This window comes from Scatophagus argus, chromosome 18, assembly GCF_020382885.2.
Source record: "Scatophagus argus isolate fScaArg1 chromosome 18, fScaArg1.pri, whole genome shotgun sequence".
Classification (NCBI taxonomy): domain Eukaryota; kingdom Metazoa; phylum Chordata; class Actinopteri; family Scatophagidae; genus Scatophagus; species Scatophagus argus.
In genome coordinates this window covers 21,742,501-21,769,638 of record NC_058510.1, presented here as the reverse complement: position 1 = coordinate 21,769,638, position 27,138 = coordinate 21,742,501, and the positions used below count along the sequence as shown (strand labels likewise).

Here is a 27,138-nt window from a genome sequence, read left to right as displayed (position 1 = left end):
AATTAGCATAAAATGAATGTAAAAGTTGTGAAGCCCCAAGCTATGCTCTCCCTGCCCTTTCCAGGACGTGAGCACGGCCATGGAGCCCTCCCACACCAAGCGGCAGTGTACCCCTACTTAACACGTACTGTAACATTAACTCACGAGTTGAATTAGCACGCCGACTACGCGGACCTCTCCTGTTTTCCTCTCTCTGTCACAGAATCAGAATTCCTTTATTTATCCCGGAAAAGGGAAATTCTTTTTCGTACAGACATTGCACTTGCAGTATTCCCGACCAAGAAAGAATAGTGAAAGGTATAAAAATAGGATAAACAAAACAAGATAAGTATAAATCTAAAATCTAAAAGTACAGGTATTTACATGTGTTCAAAATTAAAAAAAAAAATAAAAATACAGGTATGTATTACAGGTGTGTAAAAACAATATATTCATTGTATATATAAAGTAAGTGTGTCCGTCACAGTGCTGAGTTTAGCAGTTTGATGGCGACAGGTAGGATTGATTTCCTGTGTCGCTCTGTGGTGCATCATGGGAGTAAGAGTCTGCAAACTCAGGTCGGTAACAGTTTTAGTATATTTTAGAAGACCAGCAGTAACAATATGGTTTTGTCTTAGCTTTGCAGCAGCAACTGTAATACAGATTGATAACTCATATCATAGGCAGAGTTATATTACTTGTATCACGTTTGTACTGTTGGCAATGAAAATCCAAACGTGAGCCCCCCAGAGTAAAGCTATGGTTCAGTCAGCGGACTGTGCATGTGTGTGTGCGTACACTTAACAGTTATACAAAAACATAACTGTTGATCATTTTTCTCTGTTGTGCTTTGGATGATGGGTTTGTGCACTTGTGTGTCGTTTGTTTTTTTGGTATTTTATAATGTTTGTGTTTCTTCAGCTTTGAGACCCTCATGCATATTTCTCTTTGGTCACTTTAAATCAGAGCTTCTTCATGGCACACCAAAAGAACCTGAATGCATTGAAGATTGTGTTGTAGATACTGCTGCACAAGTAGCAGATGCTAGTAATCACTGTGGAAAAAAAAATTACTTCCAGTCAGATGATGATGGAGATGCTGATTGTGAACATGGCAATGACATCAGTGAAAAAATTGAGGGAAGACTTGGATCTTTGCTTCTGTGCATGCAAACAGTCTTACATGTATCAAAGGCAGCTACACAGGAAATAATCGAAGAATTTCATGAAATTGGTGTTTTGGCAGGTGAACTTTCAATAAACACAGTTGAAGCAGTTCTTAAAGAACATAACATGACTTCAGATGACTCTCATTTTATAAGGAAATATTTGATGTAATTGAGCCAGTTGAATATGTTTTAAATGGTCTGCACAAGAAAACTTTTGTATACATCCCAATTTCAAGTGTATTGCCAAAATTATTGAATAGGGGTGATGTAATTGACAAAATCCTGGAACACTCAAATGTAAAATCTCAGCCTGGTCAGTACAGATCATTTTGTGACGGGCTATACTTTAAAAGTAATACACTTCTTTCAAAGGAAGAATTATGTATTTCTGTCTGAGACACAAAACTACGAGGAAAACTGGACACACAGTTAGTGATGTAATATAATGGGTCATATGTTGAACTGATGAGAGGAGAGGAGGGGAGAGGAAGAAGAGGAGAGGAGGTGGGAGTGTAGAGATGGTGGAGATGTTGAGGAGGTGGGGAAATTACTCAGTGGATCATGATACCTATAGCATAGGCCTATAGCAGCATAGCTATGATAGAGATTAAAAACTAAGAGTTAGTCAGCCCTATTCTACCTGTGGCTGTATGTCAAGAAGTGACTAAAACTATACCTATCAACCCTACACACTTTGTTTGAGGCTAACTATACGGTTTAAGACTAACTATACGATCAGCTGGCTGATCCAGAGCTGTTGTGAAGGGGGGCTCAATGAGCAGAAAATAAGAAGATAGAGCATGGGTGGAATTCTTACATTGTTCCACAAAATCCAGCAAAGAGCTTCATACAAGGGCTACTCCTACAACGAAAAGTGAGTCTGACGGCAAAGTAAAACTTAGAGTCCCACTTAATGCCGGAGAGGTGCCACTGAGATGGGTGAATGGGGATGATTTTAAAGGCATCTGTAATGTTTGCTTTAGATAACCACATGCCCTGACCTGCTAGTTTGATTAATTATTTGCATTGTCCAGTGAGGCATAATTAAGCGAAAATGAAACGGGAGGAATGAGACTATTGATACTTAGGATGAGGCCAGAGTGAGGGGAGGATAAATCAAATATTAATCTTTTCTTTCCTGAGTATATTCTGGTGGTGATACCTATAGGGCTTATGTGAAACACTAGGAATTGAGGAGTCAAAAAGTCCAATTAAATATCCTTTATTTAGCTCTTTCGAGAATAACTGAGTCACAGTTTCTGGGTCCTTAATAGTGGACCGGAGATTTTTTGCTGCATGGAAAGTGTCAGGAAATGAAACGACCCCCAAACAAAAACACTAAGAGAGACCAGAAAGAAGATGATCTGTAAATACAGTGTCCCTGTGAGTTAACAGTTCTGCAGCCAGAGCCTTAATATTAATAGGGGTGGACAGATGAAGTTTTAGAAAGTCATGTAGTATTGATAAAAAAAATGTTTCTGTCATATTTCAGATTGAGGTCGCCGATGAGTGATAAATAAGTGTCTGTCAGGGTAAATGGAGCAGATTACATCTTGATAGATCCTGAAAGCTACCAAAAATTCTTTGGTCTCTGGCTTAATTATGGATTAATGTCTGCGCCTTGCATGATTTTAGATTTTAGCCAGGAAGAGATGTTGCTGCTGGAGGAATGTAAGGCCTACCAAAAAGAGGCGGTGGTGTGGCGAAGGCCAGAGAATAGAGAGAGGCATCCCCAGCATTGCCAGCACACTGAGGGAATAGGCTGACCTCGATAGAGATTGGATAGCTTGAATAGAACATGCCAGAGACTGCAGGGTGGAGTCTGGGAAAACCTTGTGGTGTGTGTGGCAAGGCTGGGGCGGCTAAGGCAACTGAGGCAACTGGAGCGGAAGGTGTGGGGCTGGCAGGAGCAGCTGAAGAGGTGGGACCAGCCAGAGTGGATGGCAGAAGAGGACCCTCAGGACCACCCCGAAGGTGATTACCCCACTAGAGGATAGATACTTGGGACTCCCTGCCAGTTTTTAGAGCTGAAGAAGCCTTAGGTCAGCCCTAGGTCTGCTGGTGATTCCCAGTATCTCTAAAAATGGATTGGGAGGTGGAGCTTTGAGCAGGCTCCAGCATGGGTCCGAGAGGCAGGCACTCTCTCCACTTTTAAGTCCAGGCTAAAAACATTCCTCTATGATAGAGCTTATAGTTAGTTAACAACCATTTTATAGTTATGCTGCCATAGGCTTGAACTCGTCAGGATACAAGGAGCCATCTACGCTCCTCTCCTTTGACAGATTTGCTGTTCCGTCTTTATCTGTTATACTGTGTAGTCTGGCCTTGGTGTCTCGCACTCTCTCCGTGTCTTCACAGATTTCTCGAGAGCTCCATCTACTGGCACCAAACTCCATCTGCATCACCTCCTTCCCTGTGCTTCTACCCTGCCTGCCGTCCCTGCTCATCAACCAACCTGCTGCTCCTGCTTTCCCTGTTCAGTTGAGGAGGTGTGATGGCCCAGTGTGACATGCTTGAGTCTGTTGGTCAGGGAATGCAGGATCCACATACAGAGAGTGTTGTATGAGCTGATGGAGTTGAATGCTGATCTGAAGTCAACAAACAGCATCCTCATGTAGGTACTGGGATTTTCCAGGTGAGAGAGGGCTGTGAAGTGTTAGTGCAGTGGCATCGTCTGTGGATATGTTGACTTTGTAGGCAAGGCAGACAGAGAGAATGCAGGCCTTGTTACGTACCAGCACCAGCCTCTCAAGGCATCTCATGATTACCAGAGTCAGAGCAACAGGCTGGTAATCATTAAGGCTTGAGATGACTGAGATTTTGGGGACATGGATGATGGTGGTGGCTTTTAAACAGGCTCGGACTGTGGCTAGCTGGAATAAGAAGTTGAAAATGTCTGCAACTGCAGCAAGTTGGGCAGCATATGCCTTCAGTGCTTGGCCAGGAAAATCGTCAGGCGCAGTTGCCTTGTTGCTGTTGATGTTCTGGGAGAGCCTGTTTGACCTGAACAACCTGGAGAGTGAGTGGATGGTCATTCTTGTACAATGGTGGTTGCTGCTAGTCCCTTGTTATTGCTGTTTTCAAAAAGGACAAAGAAAGTGTTGACCTGATTCTGATGCCTTGTCACATGTTACAGGGGTGTTTTCCCTTAAACTACCATCAATGCACTGTTTGTATTTCTGTTTAGCCTTTTAAATGCCTCTGTGCAGGGCTGCCCTGGATCTGCTGTAATTCTCTGCCCCCTGAGTATAGTGCTGCAGTCCAGGGTCTGAGCGACACCTACACATTGCCGTTTAATCATGGTTTCTGATTGGGGAACACTTTTCAGTGCTTACATTGTCAATGCAAGAGTTGATATAGGAAAGTAGTGTCACAATACTACTCTATATCAGTGCATTTGACGTTCCTACTTGTCACGCCCTGGGTTTTCTGTCTATTGATTTTTGATCCATGTGTCCAATGTTTCATGTGTTTCTTGTGTTTCCATTTATTATGTTCCAGGTGTTTGTCATGTCCTGTTTTATTTTGAAAGTGTCACTTCCCCTGTGTGTCTCATGTGTGTTTCATGTTCCTTTGTTTTAGTTTATCCTGATTGCTTTGTGTTTCACCTGTGTCTCGTTGTCCTGTCTATTTAGTCCTTGTCTTTCCAGTCACGTTTGCCAGAGTGTTGCATTTGACTTTGTTTTGTATTTGCTGTTTGCATTCATGCCATGATTTTTGTGTTGCCACCGTTTTCATGATCCCTTGCCGCACTAAGTGCGCAATTTCTTCAGTTTGATTTAATTAAAAGAATATTATGTTGGACCTCTGCCTCCCTGCCTCTCCTTGAGACTCTGCATCAGGATTCAGTTCTCTGTGTCAGCGACACTACTCAGTGTCTGAGTAGTCTGAGATCTGCACTGCCTTGGTCTGGGGTCTGATCCTGCTGATGAGGTGCTTGTAGGCTGGGGTCAGGAAAAGGAAACATGGTCTGGCTGACCCAAAGAGGGGCAGGAGTGTGTCTTCCGCAGGAGTGTATTGTAGTCATGATAACTATGGTGTATATTCCATCTGATGCCAATGCTAACTTGGCTGTGGGACATTTATATGACACCATTAGCAGCCCACAGAGCATGCATCCTGATGCACAATACAGTGCTGCCAGAGCCAGCCTGAAAAGGGGCATCAGAGAGGCCAAAGCTGCTTACAGAGGAATATTGAGGACCACTTTCACAGTAACAACATAAGGCAGGTTGGGAGGGGGTTCAGCACATTACCAACCACAGATCCAGCAACCTCTCAGTCGCTGACAGCAATGCATCAGTGGCAGAGGAATTGAACTATTTCCTTTCCTGCTCTGAGGTGGAGTCTTCTGAGGCAGCCATACTACATCCACCAGCCCACAGAGGCCACCTCCTTATTGTGGAGGGGCAAGAGGTGAGCCCCACCAGTCCCTATCCCAGTCCACAATCCCACCCTACCCGAAGTCCTCATAGTCCCACTGTCAAAACAACTTTCACTGTTAGAAGCCTAAATGACTACCGCCCAAGGGTCATATCATCGCCTGCCTTCCAACTATATTCGACACGCACTTGTTTCCATACAGAGCTAAGTGATCTACAGAGGACAGCATAACAACACTGATCTAACCCACCTGGAACAGCAAAGAAGCTACATAAGCCTCCTCATCCTCTCCCACAGACTGGTGACCAAGCTGGCAGACTTCTTGTCAGATTGTTCCCAGAGGGTCAGATTAGATTCCTACATTTCCCCAGCCTTCTGTCTCAACACTGGCTCCCCACAGGTATGTGTGCTGAGCCTATTCTACACCCTCTAATGACTGCATCCCTGGACACCCCAGCAATGCTATCTACTCAAATGGCTCATCTCTGAGGGGGATGAGTCTCCCTACTGGGACGTGGAGCAGCTGTCTGCCTGGTCCTTAACACCGACAAGACCATCGTAGACTTCAGGAGCAACAAAATTGTCTTTCGTGCCTTATTCATCAGCAGAGACTGTGTGGAGAGGTTCTCAGACTTTTGGTTTCTGGGAGTCCACACTGAGAAAGATCTGACCTGGAGTGCGAATACTGCAGCACCGATAAAGAAGGCACAGAGACTTTAGTTCCTGAGAATCCTCAGGAAGAACCATTTGACTGAAAAACTGCTTATATCCTTTTACCACTGCTCCTTAGAGAGCATACTAACATACTGTATGTGTATGATTTACTAGCTGCACTGTAGCAGAAAAGAAAGTCACCACCGCCCAGAAGATCAGTAGCTGCCCTCTCCCCTCCCTGGAACATCTAAACAGTTCCTGCTGCCTCAAAAAAAAAGCCCATAACATCTCTTTGAAATGCTGCCTTCGGTGAGACACTGCAAAATCATGACTAAAAAGACACAAAAAAAAGCTTCTGTCCTAAAGCCATAGTTGCATTAAATGCTGTTACGTACTGAATTTACACGTGTAACATCCACTATATCACTTTCACTGGGACACATAAGATGGCTGTCATCCTTCTCTCTCCCTCCACCTGCACTGGGTTGAGGGGGATTCCTAGGATGGAGCTGGCTTTCCTAAAGATTTCTCCATAGAATAGAGCCAATGCCATCAATTCAAAAAAGGTCTTGAGCAGTGCCCCCTGCACTCTAAAGAACCCAAGTTTCCTCAGCAGGTACAGTCCACTCTGTTACTCCCTGTACAGTCCAGTGGAGTTGTCTGTCCAACATAGTTTTTAACCCCAACAGAAGTGTGCACACATTCTGTATTCTCTGTCTGTGCAGTGCACATCAGTGTGCCTGAAACAAATCGGTACAATAATCAATCCATCCACTAATCATAACTTGAGGGACTCTGGTGTGAATAGTCTTTTTCTTTTCTGTACTGTGTACAGATGCAGGTACTTGTTTCCTGTGTATTTATTCTTTTTGAATGCACATCCTTCCCTTATCCTTGCATGCTTTGCACCCTCTATATCCTGTTTCCTGCTGTAACATCATAATATCCCAGTTATGGGACTAATAAAGGATTATCTTATCTTATGTGCAGTAACTATATTTGCATTGAGGATTGGGTAATTGATTCAGCTGAGCTGAGAGAGAGAGAGAGAGAGAGAGAGAGAGAGAGCAAGGGAGAGAGGCAGAGGGGGTGGGGTGTGAGAGAAGGAGCACACAAGCAGAGATGCATAGCAGCAGTAATAATACCAGAAGTATCGAAATGTAGATAATGACAATGACAATGAAGTATACAGAAGGTATTATGGTGATTTTGATAACAATGGTAGTAACAATAATGGTAGTAACTGTACTGAGTCTTAACAGATTTAAATCAGATTAGGACTAAACAGTAGTAAGGTTAGGACTAAACAGTAGTAATTGTAGTAGGTTTTGAGATGTCTGTCATATGCAAAACCTGGTGTGACACCTAGTTGCTAGGATGATGGAAATTTCCATTGTCATCTCTGTTTTCCTGCTCTTTCTATGGGTGTGTATTACCTTGAGCCTCTCTGGAGCTGTGCAGGGCCATGCTTGCCTCATCTCTAATTATCCAACAAACCCACTCCTGATTAAGCCAATCAGCTTCACACTGACTCTGCTGTATTTAGAGACCAGTCCAGCCTCATCATCTTTGCCAGATGATCCGCTTCTTCCTAGTGATATCATATCAGGCTCTCTATCCTTCATGGAGAGAATTTGGAAATCTTTGGTGTATGCTAATGTTTGTCTTCTCTGAGTCCAGGTTCACTCACCTGCCCAGTCTGTCCTGTCCTGCTCAGCTCCAGACTCTTTTTGGTTCAGATTTGAAATGTTACTTTTGGAATCAAATCTTGGAAAACCACATGCACTCACCTGTGGCTCTGTTCTTCTAGAACATTCCCTCAGTCAGCCATTTTGATCTTTGTGTGTATTTTGAGCTCGCTACTTCTTCAGTAAAAGCATTTTAACCTAATCTCCTGTCTCAGAGAGTTTGCTTTTGGTTCCAAATTCTAACTCACTTAACATTAGTCTCCTGAGGGCTGACCCCCTTCCGTCCTTTAGTCCCTTTAGTCCTCATCCTATGATCACAACTGCATTGACATATGGATGCACAGCCTACCTTCTGGTCTGTCAAAGTGCATAATATTGGTTGTGGTAAGTGTCCTATGTCATTTCCTGTTGTTGTGTGTCACTGGTGTTACGAGCAGCTCCGTCTGCGCTTTAACTTAATATCGCTTAAGTTGTTCTACTATTCGCTATAGCGAGTAATTTCACATTGTTACTTAGTCATACACTTTATCACTCACTTTAGTAACTTCACGCTAATCTTATAACCAATTAGCATTTGTTAAATTCCGCTAAGCTAACTTAGCCTGTTCATTAGCAATGGCTTCTCTTTCTCCCTCTCGCTCTCCTGCTCTTGGTGTGTCACATGTTTAGCTATTCCTCTGCCTCCTTTAGTGAAAATGGTGAATGTAATAAATGTAGTTTACATGTAGCGCTCGAGGCAAGGCTTGGTGAATTAGAAACGCGGCTCCGCTCCATGGAAACAAAGTCTGTAGTTAGCCCAGCCCCCATTAGCCAGTGCAGACTGATCCAGTGTAGCTCCTAACCTGCCCCCGGTAGCTCCAGAGCAACCAGGGAGGAAACCAGGGAGGCTGGGTGACTGTACGGAGGAAGCATAGTCCTAAGCACAAGCCCACGGTTCACCCCCAGCCTCTTCATATATCCAAGTTCTCCACACTCAGCGACACACTCACTGAGAAATCACCTCTGGTAATTGGATAAGCATAAATACAGTAAAATAATATGTGCCAGCGGTAATCACACCTGACTGCGTCAGTCGGAGGTCACTAAAATTAATGTTGAATCAGTGTGTACATTTGCAAAAACTATGTCGGACTCTGTAGTTTTCTCTGGACGCCTACCCAATCTGATCAGTGATGACATGTATAGCCGCATGCATCATTCAATCGCTACCTGTCGAGGTGGTGTCCAGCAAATAATGTGGGCTTTGTAGATAACTGGCAGACCTTCTGGGGAAGACCTGGTCTCATTAGAAGAGACGGCATTCATCATTCCCACTTTGGATGGAGCAGCTCTCATATCTAGAAATCTGACTCCAGTTCTTATTAAACCAAAACCCTGACAACCCAGAGTTGAGACCAGGAGGCAAAGTTGCAGTCCTACACGCCTCTCTGCGCTTCCATGAGGACAGTCACCCACGCAATATCCCATAGAGACTGTGTCTGTCCCCCCACCACTTAAATTAATTAAATCAAATACAAAAAGAGGAGTTATACATAAAAATCTAATAAAGATCAACATAAACATCTCCAAAGCTACAACAAATAGGAGAATTAGATGAGAGAGATCTAACAGTCCACATTTAATTCTCCTGAGTTAATATTGGACGATAATATTGATTTATTTTGTTTAACTGAAACCTGCCTTCGGCCAGAAGAATATGTCAGCTTAAATGAATCCACTCCGCACAGTCATATTAACACCCACATTCCTCGGGACACCGGCCAAGGAGGTGGAGTTGCGACCATTCGAAAGCCTTATTCTGACACTTTCACACCCTACCTGGAAAACAGTACAACCAATTTTTATTGCTGTAGTGTACTGCACTCCCGGCCCATACTCTACTGGAATATTCAGAGTTCCTGTTGAGTCTCATCCTTAGAACTAATAAAGTTATGCGCGATTTCATCATCCACGTGGACGATGGTAATGATAGCCTGTGTGCAGCATTTATCTCTCTATTAGCTTCAATTGGGTTCTGTCAGTGTGTAGATAAACCCACTCACTGCTTCAATGACACTCTTATGACATTGAAGTAGAACATTTAACAGTCTTTGAACAAAATCTTCCTTCTGAACATTGTTTAATACCTTTTGAGTTTGTACTATTTGACTTCATACCACCAAGAAAAATCTCCTACACTAGATACCTGTCTGATAGTGTGATGGCTAAATAAAGGAGCAGTTCTATTGTCGTTTACTTAAGTATCATGTCCCGATATTAGTGAACATTACAACAGTTCCTCTCAAATTGACCATTTTGTGGACAGTGCTGCAAGCTCATTAAGGACAACGATAGACTCTGTTGCCCTGCTAAAAAAGAAACGCATAAAGAAAGAACCCTGGTATAATACAGAGGTTCGAAAATTCAAGCAAAATGCCAAAAACTTGAAAGGAAATGATGTTCCTCCAGACTTATTGAATCTTGCTGAATCTGGCAAGAGGGTCTTAGATTATATAGGAAGGCCCTACTGACTGCCAGAGCAGCCTATTATTCGAAATTAATTGATGATAACAGGCATAATCACAGGTTTCTCTTCAGCACTGTAGCCAGGCTGACAGAGAGCCATAGTGCTATCGTACCTTGTATCCCTGAGACCCTCAGCAGCAATGACTTTATAACTTCTTTTAATGTCAAGATTTTAAATATTATAGACAAAATTCAACACCTACTGACCTCAGCTGGTGTGACATCCAAACACTGGAACCTTAGAAACAACAGTAGAAACAGATAATCATCTTGACTACTTTTCTCCTATTGACCTTCATCAGCCATATTCATTTATATATTCATCCAAGCCAACAACATGCCTCTTAGACCCCATCCCTACTAAGCTATTCAAAGAAGCTTTGCCCTTATTTAGCACCTGTCTATTAGACATGATCAGTCCCTGATAACAGGCTATGTACCCCAGTCCTTTAAAGTAGCTTTAGTCAAATCTCTCCTTAAAACACATACACGTGACCCAGAGGTTTTAAGAAACTATAGACTAATATCTAACCTTCCATTTCTTTCCAAGGTCCTTGAAAGAACAGTCACCAATCAGCTATGTGACTTTCTTCAAAATAATAATTTATTTGCGAATTTTCAATCTGGCTTTAGAGCTCATCATAGCACAGAAAGGGCATTGGTCATAGTCACAAATGACCTCCTACTGGCATCAGACAAGGGACTTATCTCTGTCCTGTACTGTTAGACCTTAGTGCTGCATTTGACACCATTGACCATTCCTTCTTATTACACAGATTGGAACACCTAATTGGCATTAAAGGAATTGCATTAAGTTGGTTTCAGTCTTATTTATCAGATCAGTCTCAACTTGTTCATGTTAATGATACACTGTCCACACTCACAAAAGTTAGTCACGAGTTCCCCAAGGTTCTGTCATCAGGCCAATACCATACACCATTTATGCTCCCCATCGGTGATATTATCAGAAAACACTCCATACATTTTTGTTGTTATGCAGATGACACACAATTGTACTTGTCAATGAAACCAGAAGAAACAAATCAGCTAGTCAAACTTCAGGCTTGTCTTAAAGACATAAAAACCTGGATGACTTGCAATTTTTTACCTCTAAATTCAGACAAAGTTGAAGTTATTGTTCTGGGCCCTGAACACCTTAGAAACAAAATATCCAGTGATCTAGCAATGCTAGATGACTTAGCAGTGGCCTCAAGTTCCACTGTAAGGAATTTAGGAGTTATCTTTGACCAGGACATGTCCTTTAACACACGTATATCCAATATTTCAAAGACCGCATTCTTTCACCTCTGCAATATTGCAAAAATTAGGCAGTCAGAAAGATGCAGAAAAATTAGTCCATCCATTCATTACCTCCAGGCTGGATTATTGTAACTCCCTTCTATCAGGCTGCCCCAATAAATCTATAAAGACTCTCCAGCTAATCCAGAATGCTGCAGCAAGATTACTCACAAGAACCAGCATGAGAGATCATATTTCTCCTGTACTGGCTTTTCTACATTGGCTACCTGTAAAATTCAGGATAGATGATAAATTCTCCTCCTCACATATAAAGCCCTGAATGGTCAGGCACCATCATATCTTAAAGAGTTGATAGTTCCCTATTATCCCACCAGAGCCTTCAAAAAGTCTTCAAGAGTAGATTGGGAACCAGAACCTTTAGTTATCAAGCTCCTCTACTAATTTTAATTTTTAATTTAAGTTACTTTATTAATCCCAAGCTGGGAAATTACTTCTTTGCATTTAACCCATCACTGATTGAAACACACACACATGCGACATGCAACATGCAGTGAAACACACAGGAGCCGTGAGCTGCATCAAGCGCCCGGGGAGCATACTGGGGGTTAAGTGTCTTGCTCAAGGGCACATCAGCCGGCTAATGGGGGGTGGGGACATTATCACTCCACCACACTCAAATTTTTTTTGCCCGTCCGGTGGGTGAATCGAACCAGCGACCTTCCGATCACAAGTCACTTCTCCAACCTCTAGGCCACGGCTGCCCCCAAAACTACTATGGAACCATCTTCTGGTTTTGGTCTGGGAGGCAAACACCCTCTCTACATTTAAGAGTAGACTAAAAACTTTCCTGTTTGATAAAGCTTATAGTTAGGGCTTGCCTAGGCCGTCTCCTAGTTTTGCTGCTATAGGCCTAGACTGCTGGGGGACCTCCCATGACACACTGAGCTTTCCCTCTCCTTCTGCACACATTTATGTCCCATACATGCATATCACTAACTCAACTTCTTCCCTGGAGTCCTTGTGCTTTCTTGTCTCACAGGTTCCCATGGATCGTGGTCGGACCTCCTGCTGTGGTCCTGCTCGAAACTTACTGAAATTACTACTGTTTAGTTATAATCTGTTTTAATTCTATTACTACTCTGCTGCAGCTGCTACCATTATTATTGTTAATAATATTGCTATCATAATCACCATAGTACCTTCTGTATACTTCATTGTCATTATCATTATCTACAGTTCCAATACTTCTGGTATTATTACTGCTGCTATGCATCTCTGCCCCCTAACCCCATCTACCATTCTTACCCTTCTTTCGGTCCCTCTGTCCTTCTCCCTCTCTCTCTCCTTCACTCCCTCTCTCCCTCTCTTTTGCTCTCACACTAATTCTTTCTCTCTCTGTCTCTCTCTCTCTTTCTCTTTCAAGCCAACAGGTCAAGGGTTGAGGGTCAGGTTTGCACATGGACCTACCTATTTGGAACATATCATGAAATAACTTTTTGTTTTTATTTGGCGCAATATAAAAATAAATTGAACTGAACTGAACATGAGCAATGCATGTCAGCACACACACAATTATTTGATCAATTGTCATTCAGCTGCTGGAAAAAGTCAGCAAAGGCCTTTTACCTGAAGTAATATCTGAAATAATTATAAAGCTGTTTCAATGCAATTTTGCCTCATGATTTGATATAGTGTCATTATCACTGTTGAGATTTATGAAGGAAGCGAGGTCTGTTTACAGCTTGGGTGGATGTCAACAAAACTGAAACTAATTCACAAGTGTAATCTACTACTCACACTTCAGGCTGCTGAAGGAGGCTTTTCATGGCTTTGATCTGCTGGAAGTGGCAGGACATATCTGTGGCCAACACCATCTCCACTACCAGAGTCCGAAGTTCTCTAAAAAAGTGAAAGACAATCTCTCAACAACTATTACATGGATTGCCGTGAACATTCATCTTACTTTCAGAATAAACTGTAATAACCTTATGAATTCCTTGATCTTATATCCAGAATCCAGTCAAAATTTCAAGCTGTCACTGAGAAAAAAGGTGTCACATTCACTAATAATTTGTGCTTTCAAGTAAGATTGATAAATCATATTTATTTGGTTTGCGTTACTGAATAATTATTTTTATTATTACACCTATAGCTTAAAATCATGCAGTGGCAAAGATTTTGTCTCCGAATGTATGTGGCATAGCAGCAATAACTTATTAACCAGCAATAATCAACAATTATTAACCTAAGTATTTTATTAATATTAATTAACCTGTTGTGGTGTCATGATCTAATGGTATGCTACGTATTTGGAAAAATAACACATTATGTCTATATTTAAATAAAGACAACTGGCACTACTTCTTGTTGACGCAGTGGTCAGCCTACCTTTCTGACAGTAAAAGTGTTGCCTTCGTGGAGTGACACCTATGTCACTAAAGTCACCAGAACTACACCCAGTGGTTCAATGCAGTCATTTATTGCTGTTATTATCAGTGAAGAAATACAATAAAATTGGTAAAAAAGCAGATCCTTAAAGCAATGGACAGTCAATACTGGGAGAAAGTTTGACTTTAATGGGCTGTTGTGGAATTTATTCTGCCTATCTCATAGGTGCCATGCAGACTGTTGGCAGAACAGTCCATCAGTTAAATTCTGCAATATGTGTGCTTTCAAGAGCCTTTTTTTCTGCTGCTGTGCTGAAAGCAAAAAACAAAGGCATTTTGGTGAAAAAAAGTCAGCTCTGCCTTTTTGAAGACATCCAGTAAAAACATCCAGTACTGACTGTGTTATGATCATTCGGAGACATGGCTTAACCCGATGATCGTTGAGGAGGATATCAAGCTAGCAAGCTGTGCTACACACTGAACTGGCAGGACGAGAGAATCTCAGAGTCTCTACGAGCAGCGTGGGGTGTTATTATGTTTACACAAATGACAACTACTGCACAAACGCTAAGATTACCGACACCCACTGCTCCACAGACCTGGACTATTTAATAGTTAATTGCTGTCCCTACTATCTACCGAGAGAATATACAGTTATAATCACTGCTGTGTACATACCTCCAGCTGCAAATACTGCAGCTGCTTTATGCTATCTGCTTGATGCTATAAACAAACAACAGAATGCCCAGCTTATTTGTAATAGCAGGTGATTTTAGGCAAGCAAATCTAAAGATTGTCCTGCCCAAATTTTATCCAAATGTCCCATGCCTGTCATGCCTGGTTTTTTGGTTATGCTTTGTTTTTGATTTTTGAGTCCATGTGTCATGTTCCATGTGTGTCTTGTGCTTCCATGTATTATGTTCAAGGTTTTTGTCATGTCCTGTTTTATTTTGAAAAGCGTCACTTCCCCTGTGTGTCCTGTTTTCTTGTAGCTTTGCTTTAGTTTTCCTGATTGCTTTCTCCCTCCTGATGTGTGTCACCTGTGTCTATTTAGTCCTTGTCTTCCCAGTCACCATTGTCAGTGCGTCTGCGTATTTTCCATGTCATGCCAGGAACCTTCTGTTTGGTTTTGCCATGCCATGCCATGCCATGCCTTGCCTTGCCTTGCCCTGTTTTTCATAGATCCTGCCATGGTAAGAGTGAGCTTTTGAGTTGGCTTTTGCTATAATAAATTAAAGACTTTTGCTCTGACCTCTGCCTGCCTGCCTGCTCCTTTGACTCTGCATCGGGGTTTAGCTCTTTCTCTGCGTCAGCGACGCCAACTAATCTTGACAGTATCAGGAAGATGGATAAAGGCTGAACATAATTAAAGCCTTCTTGAACATCAGTTCGCTTCACCATTGTCTGGCTGGGGTTTGCTATAACCATGTTTACAGCAACATCAAGCATGGCTTTATAGCGTCTCCTTTTCCACAGCTGGGCCAGTCAAACCCCAGGAAAGAAGAATCTGTCCATTCGTCAAAACTCGGATCCAAGAGTAACAATTAGGAGTTTGCCCAACCAGTCCACATAAGTTTTGTGGACCTGGAGAAGGCTTACGACGAGTTCCTCGAGGCATCCTGTGGGAGTGTCATGAGATAACTTTTGTTGTGAATTGGCACTATATAAATAAACTGAATTGAATTGAATTTCCCCTCCTTGAACCGCCACCTTAACGTGGTGGAGGGGTTTGAGTACCTGAGTGATCCTAGGGGCTATGTTGTCGGGGGCCTAAGCCCCTGGTAGGGTCTCCCAAGGCCAACAGGTTCTAGGTGACAGGTCAGACAAAGAGCGGTTCAGAAGCCCCAGATGAAAGATAAAACAGCAAGGATGTGTACGTCGCCCGGATTGGCGTTACCGGGGCCTCACCCTGGAGCCAGGCCTGGGGTTGGGGCTCGCAGGCGAGCGTCTGGTGGCCGGGTCTCCGCCCACGGGACCCGGTCGGGTACAGCCCGAATAGGCGACGTGGGCCCGCTCTCTCGTAGGCCCACCACCCGCGAGAGGGTTCAAAAGGGGCCGGTGCAATGTGGTTTGGGCGGCAGCTGTGGACGGGGATCCCGGTGACCCAAACCCCGGACAAAAACTCTAGCTATGGGGACATGGAATGTCACCTCACTGGGGGGGAAAGAGCCCGAGCTTGTGCGGGAAATTGAGCGGTACAGGCTAGAGATAGCCGGGCTCACTTCCACGCACAGCCTGGGCTCTGGAACCCAACTCCTGGAGAGAGGCTGGACTCTCTTCTACTCTGGAGTTGCCCATGGTGTGAGGCGGCGAGCTGGTGTGGGCTTGCTCATAGCCCCCCAGCTTAGCCGCCATGTGTTGGAGTTCTCCCCGGTGAACGAGAGAGTCGTTTCCCTACGCCTTCGGGTTGGGGATAGGTCTCTCACTGTTGTTTCGGCCTATGGGCCAAACAGCAGTGCACATGGCACCAGGACACCCTGGGCCGGAGGTCAATGATCGACTTTGTGGTTGTGTCATCTGGCCTTCGGCCATATGTTTTGGACACTCGGGTGAAGAGAGGGGCTGAGCTGTCCACCGATCACCACCTGGTGGTGAGCTGGATCCGCTGGTGGAGGAGGAAGCCGGACAGACTTGGCAGACCCAAACGTGTTGTGAGGGTCTGCTGGGAACGTCTGGCGGAACCCTCCGTCAGAGGGGTTTTCAACTCACCTCCGGGAGAACTTTGACCAGATTCCGAGGGAGGCTGGGGACATTGAGTCCGAGTGGACCATGTTTTCCACCTCCATTGTGGAAGCTGCTGCTCGGAGCTGTGGCCGTAAGGTCTCTGGTGCCTGTCGTGGCGGCAATCCCCGAACCCGGTGGTGGACACCGGAAGTAAGGGATGCCGTCAGGCTGAAGAAGGAGTCCTATCGAGCATGGTTGGCTTGTGGGACTCCCGAGGCAGCTGACGGGTATCGGAGGGCCAAGCGTGCGGCAGCCCGAGCGGTTGCGGAAGCAAAAACTCGGGTCTGGGAAGAGTTTGGGGAGGCCATGGAGGAGGACTATTGGTCGGCCTCGAGGAAATTCTGGCAAACCATCCGGCGCCTCAGGAGGGGGAAGCAGTGCCCTGCTAATACTGTTTACAGTGGAAGTGGGGAGCTGCTGACTTCAACTGGGGATATTGTCGGAAGGTGGAAGGAATACTTCGAGGACCTCCTCAATCCTGCTGACGTGTCTTCCGTTATGGAAGCAGAGGCTGAGGACCTTGAGGCGGGCCCATACATTGCCCAAGCTGAAGTCACCGAGGTAGTTGGGAAGCTCCTCGGTGGCAGAGCTCCGGGTGTGGATGAGATTCGTCCTGGGTACCTTAAGGCTCTGGATGTTGTGGGGCTGTCTTGGCTGACACGACTCTGCAGCATCGCATGGCAGTCAGGGACAGTGCCCTTGGACTGGCAGACCGGGGTGGTGGTCCCTCTTTTTAAGAAGGGGGACCGGAGGGTGTGCTCCAATTACAGAGGGATCACACTCCTCAGCCTCCCCGAGAAAGTCTATGCCAGGGTACTGGAGAGGAGAATCCGGCCGATAGTCGAACCTCGAATCCAAGAGGAACAATGCGGTTTTCGTCCTGGTCGTGGAACACTGGACCAGCTCTACACCCTCCGCAGGGTGCTTGAGGGTTCATGGGAGTTTGCCCAACCGGTCCACATGTGTTTTGTGGACTTGGAGAAGGTATTCAACCGTGTTCCCTGCAGTAAGTCAGACCTGTTCCCAGTGCATGCTGGCCTCCGACAGGGCTGCCCTTTGTCACCGGTCCTGTTCATTATTTTTATGGACAGGATTTCTAGGTGCAGCCAGGGGCCGGAGGGTGTCTGGTTTGGGAACCACAGGATTTCATCTCTGCTTTTTGCGGATGATGTTGTCCTGTTGGCTTCTTCAGGCCAGGACCTTCAGCGTGCGCTGGGGAGGTTCGCAGCCGAGTGCGAAGCAGCTGGGATGAGAATGAGCACCTCTAAATCCGAGGCCATGGTTCTCGACCGGAAAAAGGTGGTCTGTCCCCTTCAGGTTGGAGGAGAGTTCCTGCCTCAAGTGGAGGAGTTTAAGTATCTCGGGGTCTTGTTCACGAGTGAGGGAAGATGGGAGCGTGAGATTGACAGGCGGATTGGTGCAGCGACAGCAGTAATGCAGTCGTTGTACCGGCCCGTCGTGGTGAAGAGAGAGCTGAGCCGCAAGGTGAAGCTCTCGATTTACCAGTCAATCTACGTTCCTACCCTCACCTATGGTCATGAACTTTGGGTCATGACTGAAAGAACGAGATCTCGGATACAAGCGGCTGAAATGAGCTTTCTCCGCAGGGTGGCGGGGCGCTCCCTTAGGGATAGGGTGAGGAGCTCTGTCACCCGGGAGGAGCTCGGAGTAGAGCCGCTGCTCCTCCACATCGACAGGAGCCAGTTGAGGTGGCTCGGGCATTTGTCCCGAATGCCCCCTGGACGCCTTCCTGGGGAGGTGTTCCGGGCATGCCCCACCGGGAGGAGGCCCCGAGGAAGACCCAGGACACGCTGGAGGGACTATGTCACTCAGCTGGCCTGGGAACGCCTTGGGGTCCACCCGGAAGAGCTGGAGGAAGTGTCTGGGGAGAGGGAAGTCTGGGTATCCTTGCTCAGGCTGCTGCCCCCGCGACCCGGTCTCGGATAAAGCGGAAGAAGATGGATGGATGGATGGATGAATTGAATTGAACTGAATTGGGGGGTTCTCCGGGGATAAGGGATGGTTGTTCAGTTGTTACGGACATTCTGGTCTCTGTTTTGCCAGAGTGAGAAAGTCAAACTCGTTCCCAGTTAGGGTGTGTTTATACAGTATACCCTCATTAGCAGTGTCTATTTGGAGATCTTGTCATATAGAAAAATTAATAATATTAAAAATATAAAAAAATCCATAATAAATATGACTTTGAATGTCTTCTGTGAGTAATTAGGAATTTTCCATGTCTAACCATCCACTGGCAATCCAATTTTGCCTTGGTTGAGTCAGTCCTGATCCCCCGATCCCCTGCAAGCAACTATCCAGAATCAGAATCAGAATTCCTTTATTTATCCCTGGAGGGAAATTCTTAATATAATTTTATTAGTACTACAAACACTGAACATTCCCACTTTCACCAGGCAGTGAGAAATTTTATTTACCCAGTCACATTATGAGGACAAAATGCACATACCCACAACAAAAATCTTTAAATATTAGGGTGAAGACTTGCTTTATGGTTAAGTTGAAGTTAGGTTTAGTTTTGTTTGTAAGAGTAATAATTTTTTGTTTATCCACAGTGGTTACTGGTGCACCGGCACAGGGGTCCTGGCCCGGCCGTCTCCACATTCATCCATTGTGACTACTTTGGCTGGTTACCATTCATGATGGTGCTGTCCCTAAAGAGGTGGGCCCACAGTGAACCCTAGTGGTGAGTATGAGTATCAGAGCCAGGTTTGGTTCCCACCTAAAAGTGCTAAAGGAGGGCAAATCATAGAATAAAATAAGTGCTAAAAAACTGCAAATCACACAGTAAATAAGTGCTATCCATGTCAGTACACACACAAGGAATATAAAAGTGAAAGGTAAGTGCTATGTTAAGAGCAAAATTATACATCACAATAAAATAGGTTAAGATAAAGGTTAGGATTAGACAAGTAATGTTTATTCTCATTGTTAGGTGGTGATTAAGCCATGAATGTAAATCTAAGTTATGTCCCCAAAAGAATAAACTTGTTTTGGTAGTAAAAAGGTATGAGACAGAGCTTGAAAGCTGCGTATCATTCCAAAAAGCGCTTAAGTATTGTCTCATGTTTATGACCAAATGCAAATACTTATAATAATAAGTAGTTAAAGTATTATTTTTATTATTATAAATAATTACATGTCAACCTCAGCCTTACCTGCTAAATATCATGTTAACATCGTAACTTTAGCATACTCGCATGCTCATGATAGCATTTAGCTTAAAGAACTGCTCTACAGTTTCAATTTGTCTAACTGGTTCCAACATTTGAGCAATAACAGTGGCAGCTTCAAAGACAGCCTTACTCTTTAGTCTTGCTGATATACAGTATAGCCATTAAAAAAGATGGTAATAAGGACAGCCTCCTCTCACCTCCAGTCATCTCTGGAAAGATTACAGAGGATGTCCATTTCTTCCCCATCCTGTAGAAGACGATAGGCAGCACTGACATGGTGGTTCTCCAGAACAGCTCTGTCATTGTACAACATTGCTGTATCTGACCTGTAAATTCCACACAGCTATATTCAATATAAGACATTTAAAAAAAACAAAAAACTTTTGGATTAAAATAAATAAATAATAAGTACCGTATTTTCACGACTATAAGGCGCATATAAACGTCTTAGATTTTTTTCAAAATGTGCAGCGTGCCCTATCGTCCAGAGCGCCCTATCTGTGTGCGGACGTAGGTGAGAACCATGATGCTGCGGACGTGATAGAGAACATGGGTGCGTGATTTGTGTATAAAAGAACAGGTATGTGCTTTATGCAGAACATTGCTGTCTTAACAACCCTGAAAATGGCAAAGAGACACGCTTACGAAGCTCAGTTTAAGCTGAAGGCTATCAGCTACGCCGAGGAACATGGGAATCGAGCCGCCGCCAGAGAATTTAAAATTAACGAATCAATGGTTCGCAAGTGGAGGAAGCTGGAGAACGAGCTGCGACAGGTGAAAAAAACGCAGCTGAGTTTCCGCGGACACAAGGCAAGGTGGCCAGAGCTGGAGGAAAGACTGGAGCAATGGATCGTCGAGCAAAGAGCGGGTGGGAGGAGCGTTTCGACGGTCACCATTCGGCTTAGAGCAGTAAAGTTAGCGGAGGAAATGAAAATTCAACATTTCCACGGAGGTCCGTCTTGGTGCTTCCGGTTCATGAAGCGGTGCCTTTTCTCCATCCGGAGCAGGACGACGGTAGCGCAGCAGCGTCCGGCGGATTATTGTGAGAAGCTGGCGAACTTCCGCTCTTTCTGCAGCAGACACATCGCCGACAAAAACATCCAGCCGAGCCACATCACCAACATGGACGAGGTGCCGCTGACGTTCGACATCCCGGTGAGTCACACGGTGGAAAAGAAGGGAACCAGCACGGTAGCGATACGCACAACGGGGTACGAAAAGGCTTCGTTTACCGTTGTGCTCGGCTGCCATGCTAACGGACAGAAACTGCCGCCGATGGTGATTTTTAAGAGAAAGACTTTGCCTAAAGAGACGTTTCCAGCAGGCGTCATTATTAAGGCAAACGAAAAGGGCTGGATGGACGAGGAAATGATGAAGGATTGGCTGAGGCAGGTGTATGTACGGAGACCGGGTGGTTTTTTCCACACATCACAATCGCTGCTGGTTTGTGATTCCATGCGTGCCCATCTCACCGCCGACGTCAAAAAGCAAGTGAAGCAGATGAACGCTACGCTTGCTGTGATTCCGGGAGGTCTGACGAAGAAACTCCAACCGCTGGACATCGGCGTGAACCGGCCGTTCAAAGTGAGGCTGCGAGCGCCGTGGGAGCGGTGGATGACCGAAGGAGACCACAGTTTCACAAAGACTGGAAGGCAGCGCCGGGCGAGTTACGCCACAGTTTGTGACTGGATTGTAGCTGCTTGGGCTAACGTGTCTGCTGGCACTGTTGTTCGAGCTTTTGCTAAAGCCGGCATCATTTCTGGGGAGCCGCACGGCACGGACTCTGACTCTGACAGTGAGGAACATGAACCTGCCATGTGTGATTTAGCGCAGCTGTTCAATTCCGACACAGAGGATGAGGACTTCAATGGGTTTGAGTGACTGTTACCGGTAATGTGCTTGTTTTAGTGTTGTTGTAATTAATACTTAAATAAAGCACAACCAAACTCAGTTTTGCTCCCGATCTATTTTTAAATATGCACGTGTGTGTTGTCAGGCGGGCGTACGTAGTATATGAATACACACAGGGGCGGACGTGTATATAAAACGTGTATATAAAACCCGCGCCCTATCTTCAGATGCGCCTTATCTGTGTGTTAAATACAATAATTGCACACATAACTGAGACTGCGCCTTTTCGTACGGTGCGCCTTTTCGTCGTGAAAATACGGTAATAATACTTCGGTAATAATAATAGAATGAAAACTAAGCAGTGATATAAGGAGATTATTATAAAAATAATAACCTCACAGTTTCATCATATTTTCAGGAGCTGTGGTATGTAACTTGTACAAATTATGCTGGGTGAAAATTACCTGGTCTGAATATGGAAGTTATTGGTGGTCCCTGTATGTTCATAGTCATGGATTGCAGCAGCAAAAATGATGGCAAAGATCTCCAACTCAGTTAGCCAGTGCTGTGAAAAAGAGAGGGAGAGAAACAGGAATATAGAGATATTATAAATGTAAATGAAAATCCCCAAAAAGACACAAATATAACATAGAGAAGAAATTGGGTTTCACTTTTTGACTGCATTTGTGGATTTATACCCCCATCTCAGATCGACCACAGGCGTGCTGGTCATGGTCTGTGGTCTGGCTGTCATTACCTGCAGCTGCAACAAACAGATACCCAGCATGCTGAACTTGAACACAAGACTATAAATAACCTGAAAGACACACATAGAAACCTCTTTACTGTTCAATAGAACACTGTGATGGAAGCAGGTCGTGAGAAAGACAGACATGCAGCTCTGTGTGGCGAGACTCATGGTGGTGGTTTGTGTGATCCTTTACTTCCGGCATGGATGTGAATGGCAGCTTCTCCAGTAGCTCCATTGGTTTCAACATCACTTGTCACCAGGTCAGCAGGGAGCTGAAGAAACTCCGCCCCAGCAAGGCAGCCAGCCCAGACAAGGTCTGCCCGAGAATTCTCAATGCGTGTGCTATGGAGAATTCTGTCCGAGAATTCTTAATGCGTGTGCTATGGAAGTCCCTCTTCAACATGAGCATTCATCAGGGGAAGGTTCCAACCCTGTCTTGTCCCAGTCCCCAGGAAGCTACACCCGAGACAGCCCAACGACTTCAGACCAGTGGCCCTAACTTCACACGTGATGAAGACACTGGAATGGCTGATGCTCCACCACCTTAGACCACAGGTCTAGCATGCCCAGGACCTCCTGCAGTTGGCCCACTCTCACCTGGACAATGAGAGCAGTGCTGTGAGGATCATGTTCTTCAACTTCTCCAGTGCTTTCAACACCATCCAGCCCGTCCTTCTGAGAAACAAGCTGCACTACATGACAGTGGACTCACACCTGATCTCCTGGATTGTGGTCTATGTCTTGGAGAGACTGTAGTTTGTTAAGCTGGGTGGCTGCACGTCTGACACCATGCTGAGCAGCACCGGCGCACCTCAAGGCACAGTGCTCTCCGGGTCCTGTTCACACTCTATACGTCTGAGTTCCAGTACCAGTCAGAGCTCTGCCACATGCAGAAGTACCAAGACACAGTAACACTTGTGGAGTTTTTAATAAAACTCTATTCAATAAAATTAATACACTTTATAAGATTATTGGGAGCTTTGTAAATGATGAGAAGGATCTTGAAGTGGATATGCTGCTTTATTGGAGGATGGGTGTAACGCATTTCTTTGAGAAACTTACATTTTGACTTCTAAAGAAGTCTCTTATGTCCATTTTTCGTTTTTTAAGACATCTTGGCTGCGCTTAATTACCAAACACACATACACACTAACGAGACACAGATGATAACAATAGACAGTAAAAACACCAAAAAAAAACACCAACAACAAACACAAACAGGAAATGAAGGAATCCTAAAAAATAAAACAGGAAGTCAGTGTGAGACCTGACACTGATTTAAATATTAATGCAAATGAAACCTCTGATATTACAATCCTTCTAGCTGACATGACCCAGGAAACGGCAGAACAAACGTCCAACTTACAGTAGTAGATTAACAAGGTTGGCTACTCAGCCAGGTTGGCTACTCAGCATGGCTACTCAGCCAGCTGTTCTCACATCATAGCCTATAGGTGTAATCTATCCTGCAAAGTTCCTAAGTTCAGGGCACAAACTGTTTAAAAGTGATACCACTGTTCAACAGTGTTTTTGAGTCTACTGTTTCAATGACTGTGTGGCGGGGCGGGAGGTGTAAGGGAAAAGAACTCCGGAAGTACATGGCACGTCTGTGTCTGAAATAGGGATGGGGTGGGTTGGTGGGGTGGTGGGGTGTTGCTTGTCTCTTCTCCCTATATTTACATCTTTTTGTTTGACTGCTAGTTTTGCTTTGTTTTTTGTTTTTTCTTTTCTTTTCTTTTTCCTTTATATATACATATATTGCTCATATATTACACTGTATAGTCCTAACTCACCACTACCATAATGGAAAGTAAACATATGGTGAATTTGTTTGTTTCATATCTTGGAATGTCAAGGGCACAAATCAACCTACTAAAATAAGTAAGATCATATCTCATCTTCAAGATCTGAAAGGAGATGTAGTGTTCCTGGAGGAGACACATTTACACAGTGATGAAACTATGCACTTTAAAAGGAGTAGGTTCAGTCATTTATATCACTCAAAATTCAGTGCAAGAGCCAGGGGTGCTGCCATTTTGATTCAAAATAATATTCCATTTGAAGCAGAAGATGTCATTGGTGCTCTGTCCTACGCATTCACTTGTTGGTGTTTGGTTCTTGGTGTTGCGGCTTTACTTTCACTGTGGTTGGTCTTAAACAAAGAAATACACAAGCACTTTGCAGTTTATTAACTGCACGATAATCTGAATTCTTCCCTTCGCCAATCTCCATTCTGTCTCTGTTGCTCAGCTCAGCTTAATTTAGCGTTAGCCTGACCTCTTCCACTTGCTCTCCCTCTGCCTCTTTCTCTCCCATCTTCTGCAAGGTGTGTGAAATGTTTAGTTACTCCTCTGCTTCCTTTAGAGAGAGTAAGATCTGCAGAAATTGTAGCTTATTCATAACCTTGGAGGTGAGGCTAAGTGAGCTAGAGGCCCAGCTCCTACTGTAGATCATGGTCCAATAGCCCTGACAGCTAGTCACCAGCAGTTAGCCTGTGTGGACTGGCCTGCATTAGCTGCCATTTTTCCCCAATCAGCGACACACCTGCTGAGAAAGCGACCCTGGTTATTGGCGATTCTGTCTTATACACTTCTCTGCTGCTTCCGTAGGACTGTCGCCCTCCATTAAAAAGGCTATAAATAAAAATATAAATGCACACAGTAACACTAAGTTTAATAATCCCATACAAATAGTGACAGTGCCTCATCCTCCCACAGTCCAACTAGCACAATTATAAATCAAGAAGCAAGAAGTAGTCATGTTACGTTCTGATTATGATTGAAGAAAAGCAAGATACAGCTGTTTTAAAAAGGTACAACTGTTTATGGGCCTGTGAGCTATGGAAGGTAAAACTATGTAGTTTGTGAACTGTTTATGATAGTGAAACACTGTCTGTGGTAGTAAAACACGGTCTATGTGACCTCATTATAATCACTGTAAGCCTGAAAAGAACATCTCATTGTAACCTTGCATAAAGCAATTATTTTTAAAAAATATTATATGAAAAGGCCTGGAAATAACAGTGTCTGATGCTAGCAATAACTTAAGCTAACACTGGAAGCAGGCCTGGGGAAGAGAAATATTGGTGTAATCTATGGAAACCCCCTGAAACAACCAAGGAATAGATAAGCAGGTGCAAGATAAAGCAAAATGAAGCCTGTGGAAAGTCCCCAGCAAAACCCAAGGTAAAAGATGATTTAATGGTGTAAAAATAAAGATGGTAAAGGGATGGACAATAGACGTGGACAAGTCCAAGCCCCAAGGTATATAAGGTGAAGCCTCCAGCCATTTTATTCAGAGCCTTTCATGTGTAGTTAGCATGCATCATGAACTGTTCTCCTTTTTTGTTGACATTAAAGATTTTGCTGCTCAGAATCCTGTCTCCTGCTGATGATTCTACCGGACTTCGAGAGAAGATTTTTTTTAAATAATTAGACACAGCTAAAACATTTTATTGTTTGTGGCTAACACAACTGCAATCCTGTGTTGCAGATATTAAGCCCTGGATGACCCACAACTTTCTTCTGTTGAACTCAGACAAAACTGAGGTTCTACTAGTTGGTCCAAAACATTTTACACCAACTTTAGCTAATGATATAGCCTTTCATAACGGACTAGCTCCTGCCTCTAGCACCATTGCAAAGAACCTGGGTGTTAGTTTTGATCAGGACTTGTCTTTCAACACACACATAAAACAAATCTTGAGGACTGTGCACTTCCACCTTCATAACATTGCAAAAATCAGGCATGTTCTTTCCTTAGATGCTGCTGAGAAGCTCATCCATGCTTTTGTTACCTCCAGGCTGCATTACTGTAACTCTCTTTTGTCAGGATGCCTAAAAAGTCCCTCAGAACTCTGCAGCTCGTGTTCTGACAAAGACTAAGAGGCGTGACCACATTTCACCTGTGCTGTCCTCTCTACATTGGCTCCCAGTAAAATTTAGAGTAGAATTTGAGATCCTCCTCCTAACCTACAAAGCCGTGCATGGTCTGGCACCATCATATATCACTGATCTCATTGAACCTATCAGCCCTCTAGGGTGCTGCGTTCCTTAGATTCAGACTTACTGGTAATACCAGTAAGATATGGAGCCAGGGCCTTCAGTTATCAAGCTCCTCTTCTGTGGAACCAATTACCAGCCTCAGTTCGAGCAGCAGACACCCTCTCTATGTTTAAAAGAAGACTTAAAACTTTAGGTTATTTGCATAACCCCGGTTCTCTGATTAATATGAGTGAGATGTGTTACTATGGGATGCACGCCTTGCTGCAGACCTCAGAAGCATCAATCTCATTACGCCAATCCTGATTGGCTGGTGAAACATGTCCGTCCGCCCCAGGTAGTACCATCTATCTTAAGTAGTTCATGGACGGCAACACGTTATTCAAGATAAGCACCTCTTCTCACTCGCCCATGCAAGAAGGGTTGTCTGGTGAGACATCTCACTCATATTAATCAGAGAACCAGGGTTATGCAAATAACCTAAAGTTCTCTTTCATAATATTTCACTCGATGTCTCGCTATGGGATATGGTTGCTCCCGTATTGCCAGACAAGGAAAAATACTCTGTTCCAATCAGGACAACAAAACCACTC

The 27,138-nt window shown here is 44.3% G+C and overlaps 1 protein-coding gene across 1 annotated transcript in view; it reads right to left on the bottom strand.

Moving 5' to 3' along the window:
* Positions 1-27,138, bottom strand: part of LOC124050006 (calcium/calmodulin-dependent 3',5'-cyclic nucleotide phosphodiesterase 1C-like) — a 42,294-nt gene that overhangs the window by 2,242 nt on the left and 12,914 nt on the right. Inside the window, exons 6-8 of the mRNA XM_046372167.1 lie at positions 22,258-22,358; positions 20,140-20,268; positions 13,435-13,536 (exon numbers count right to left, since the gene is read on the bottom strand). Of these exons, the coding sequence (XP_046228123.1) occupies positions 13,435-13,536; positions 20,140-20,268; positions 22,258-22,358 (332 nt within the window). The remainder of the gene's footprint in view (positions 1-13,434; positions 13,537-20,139; positions 20,269-22,257; positions 22,359-27,138) is intronic.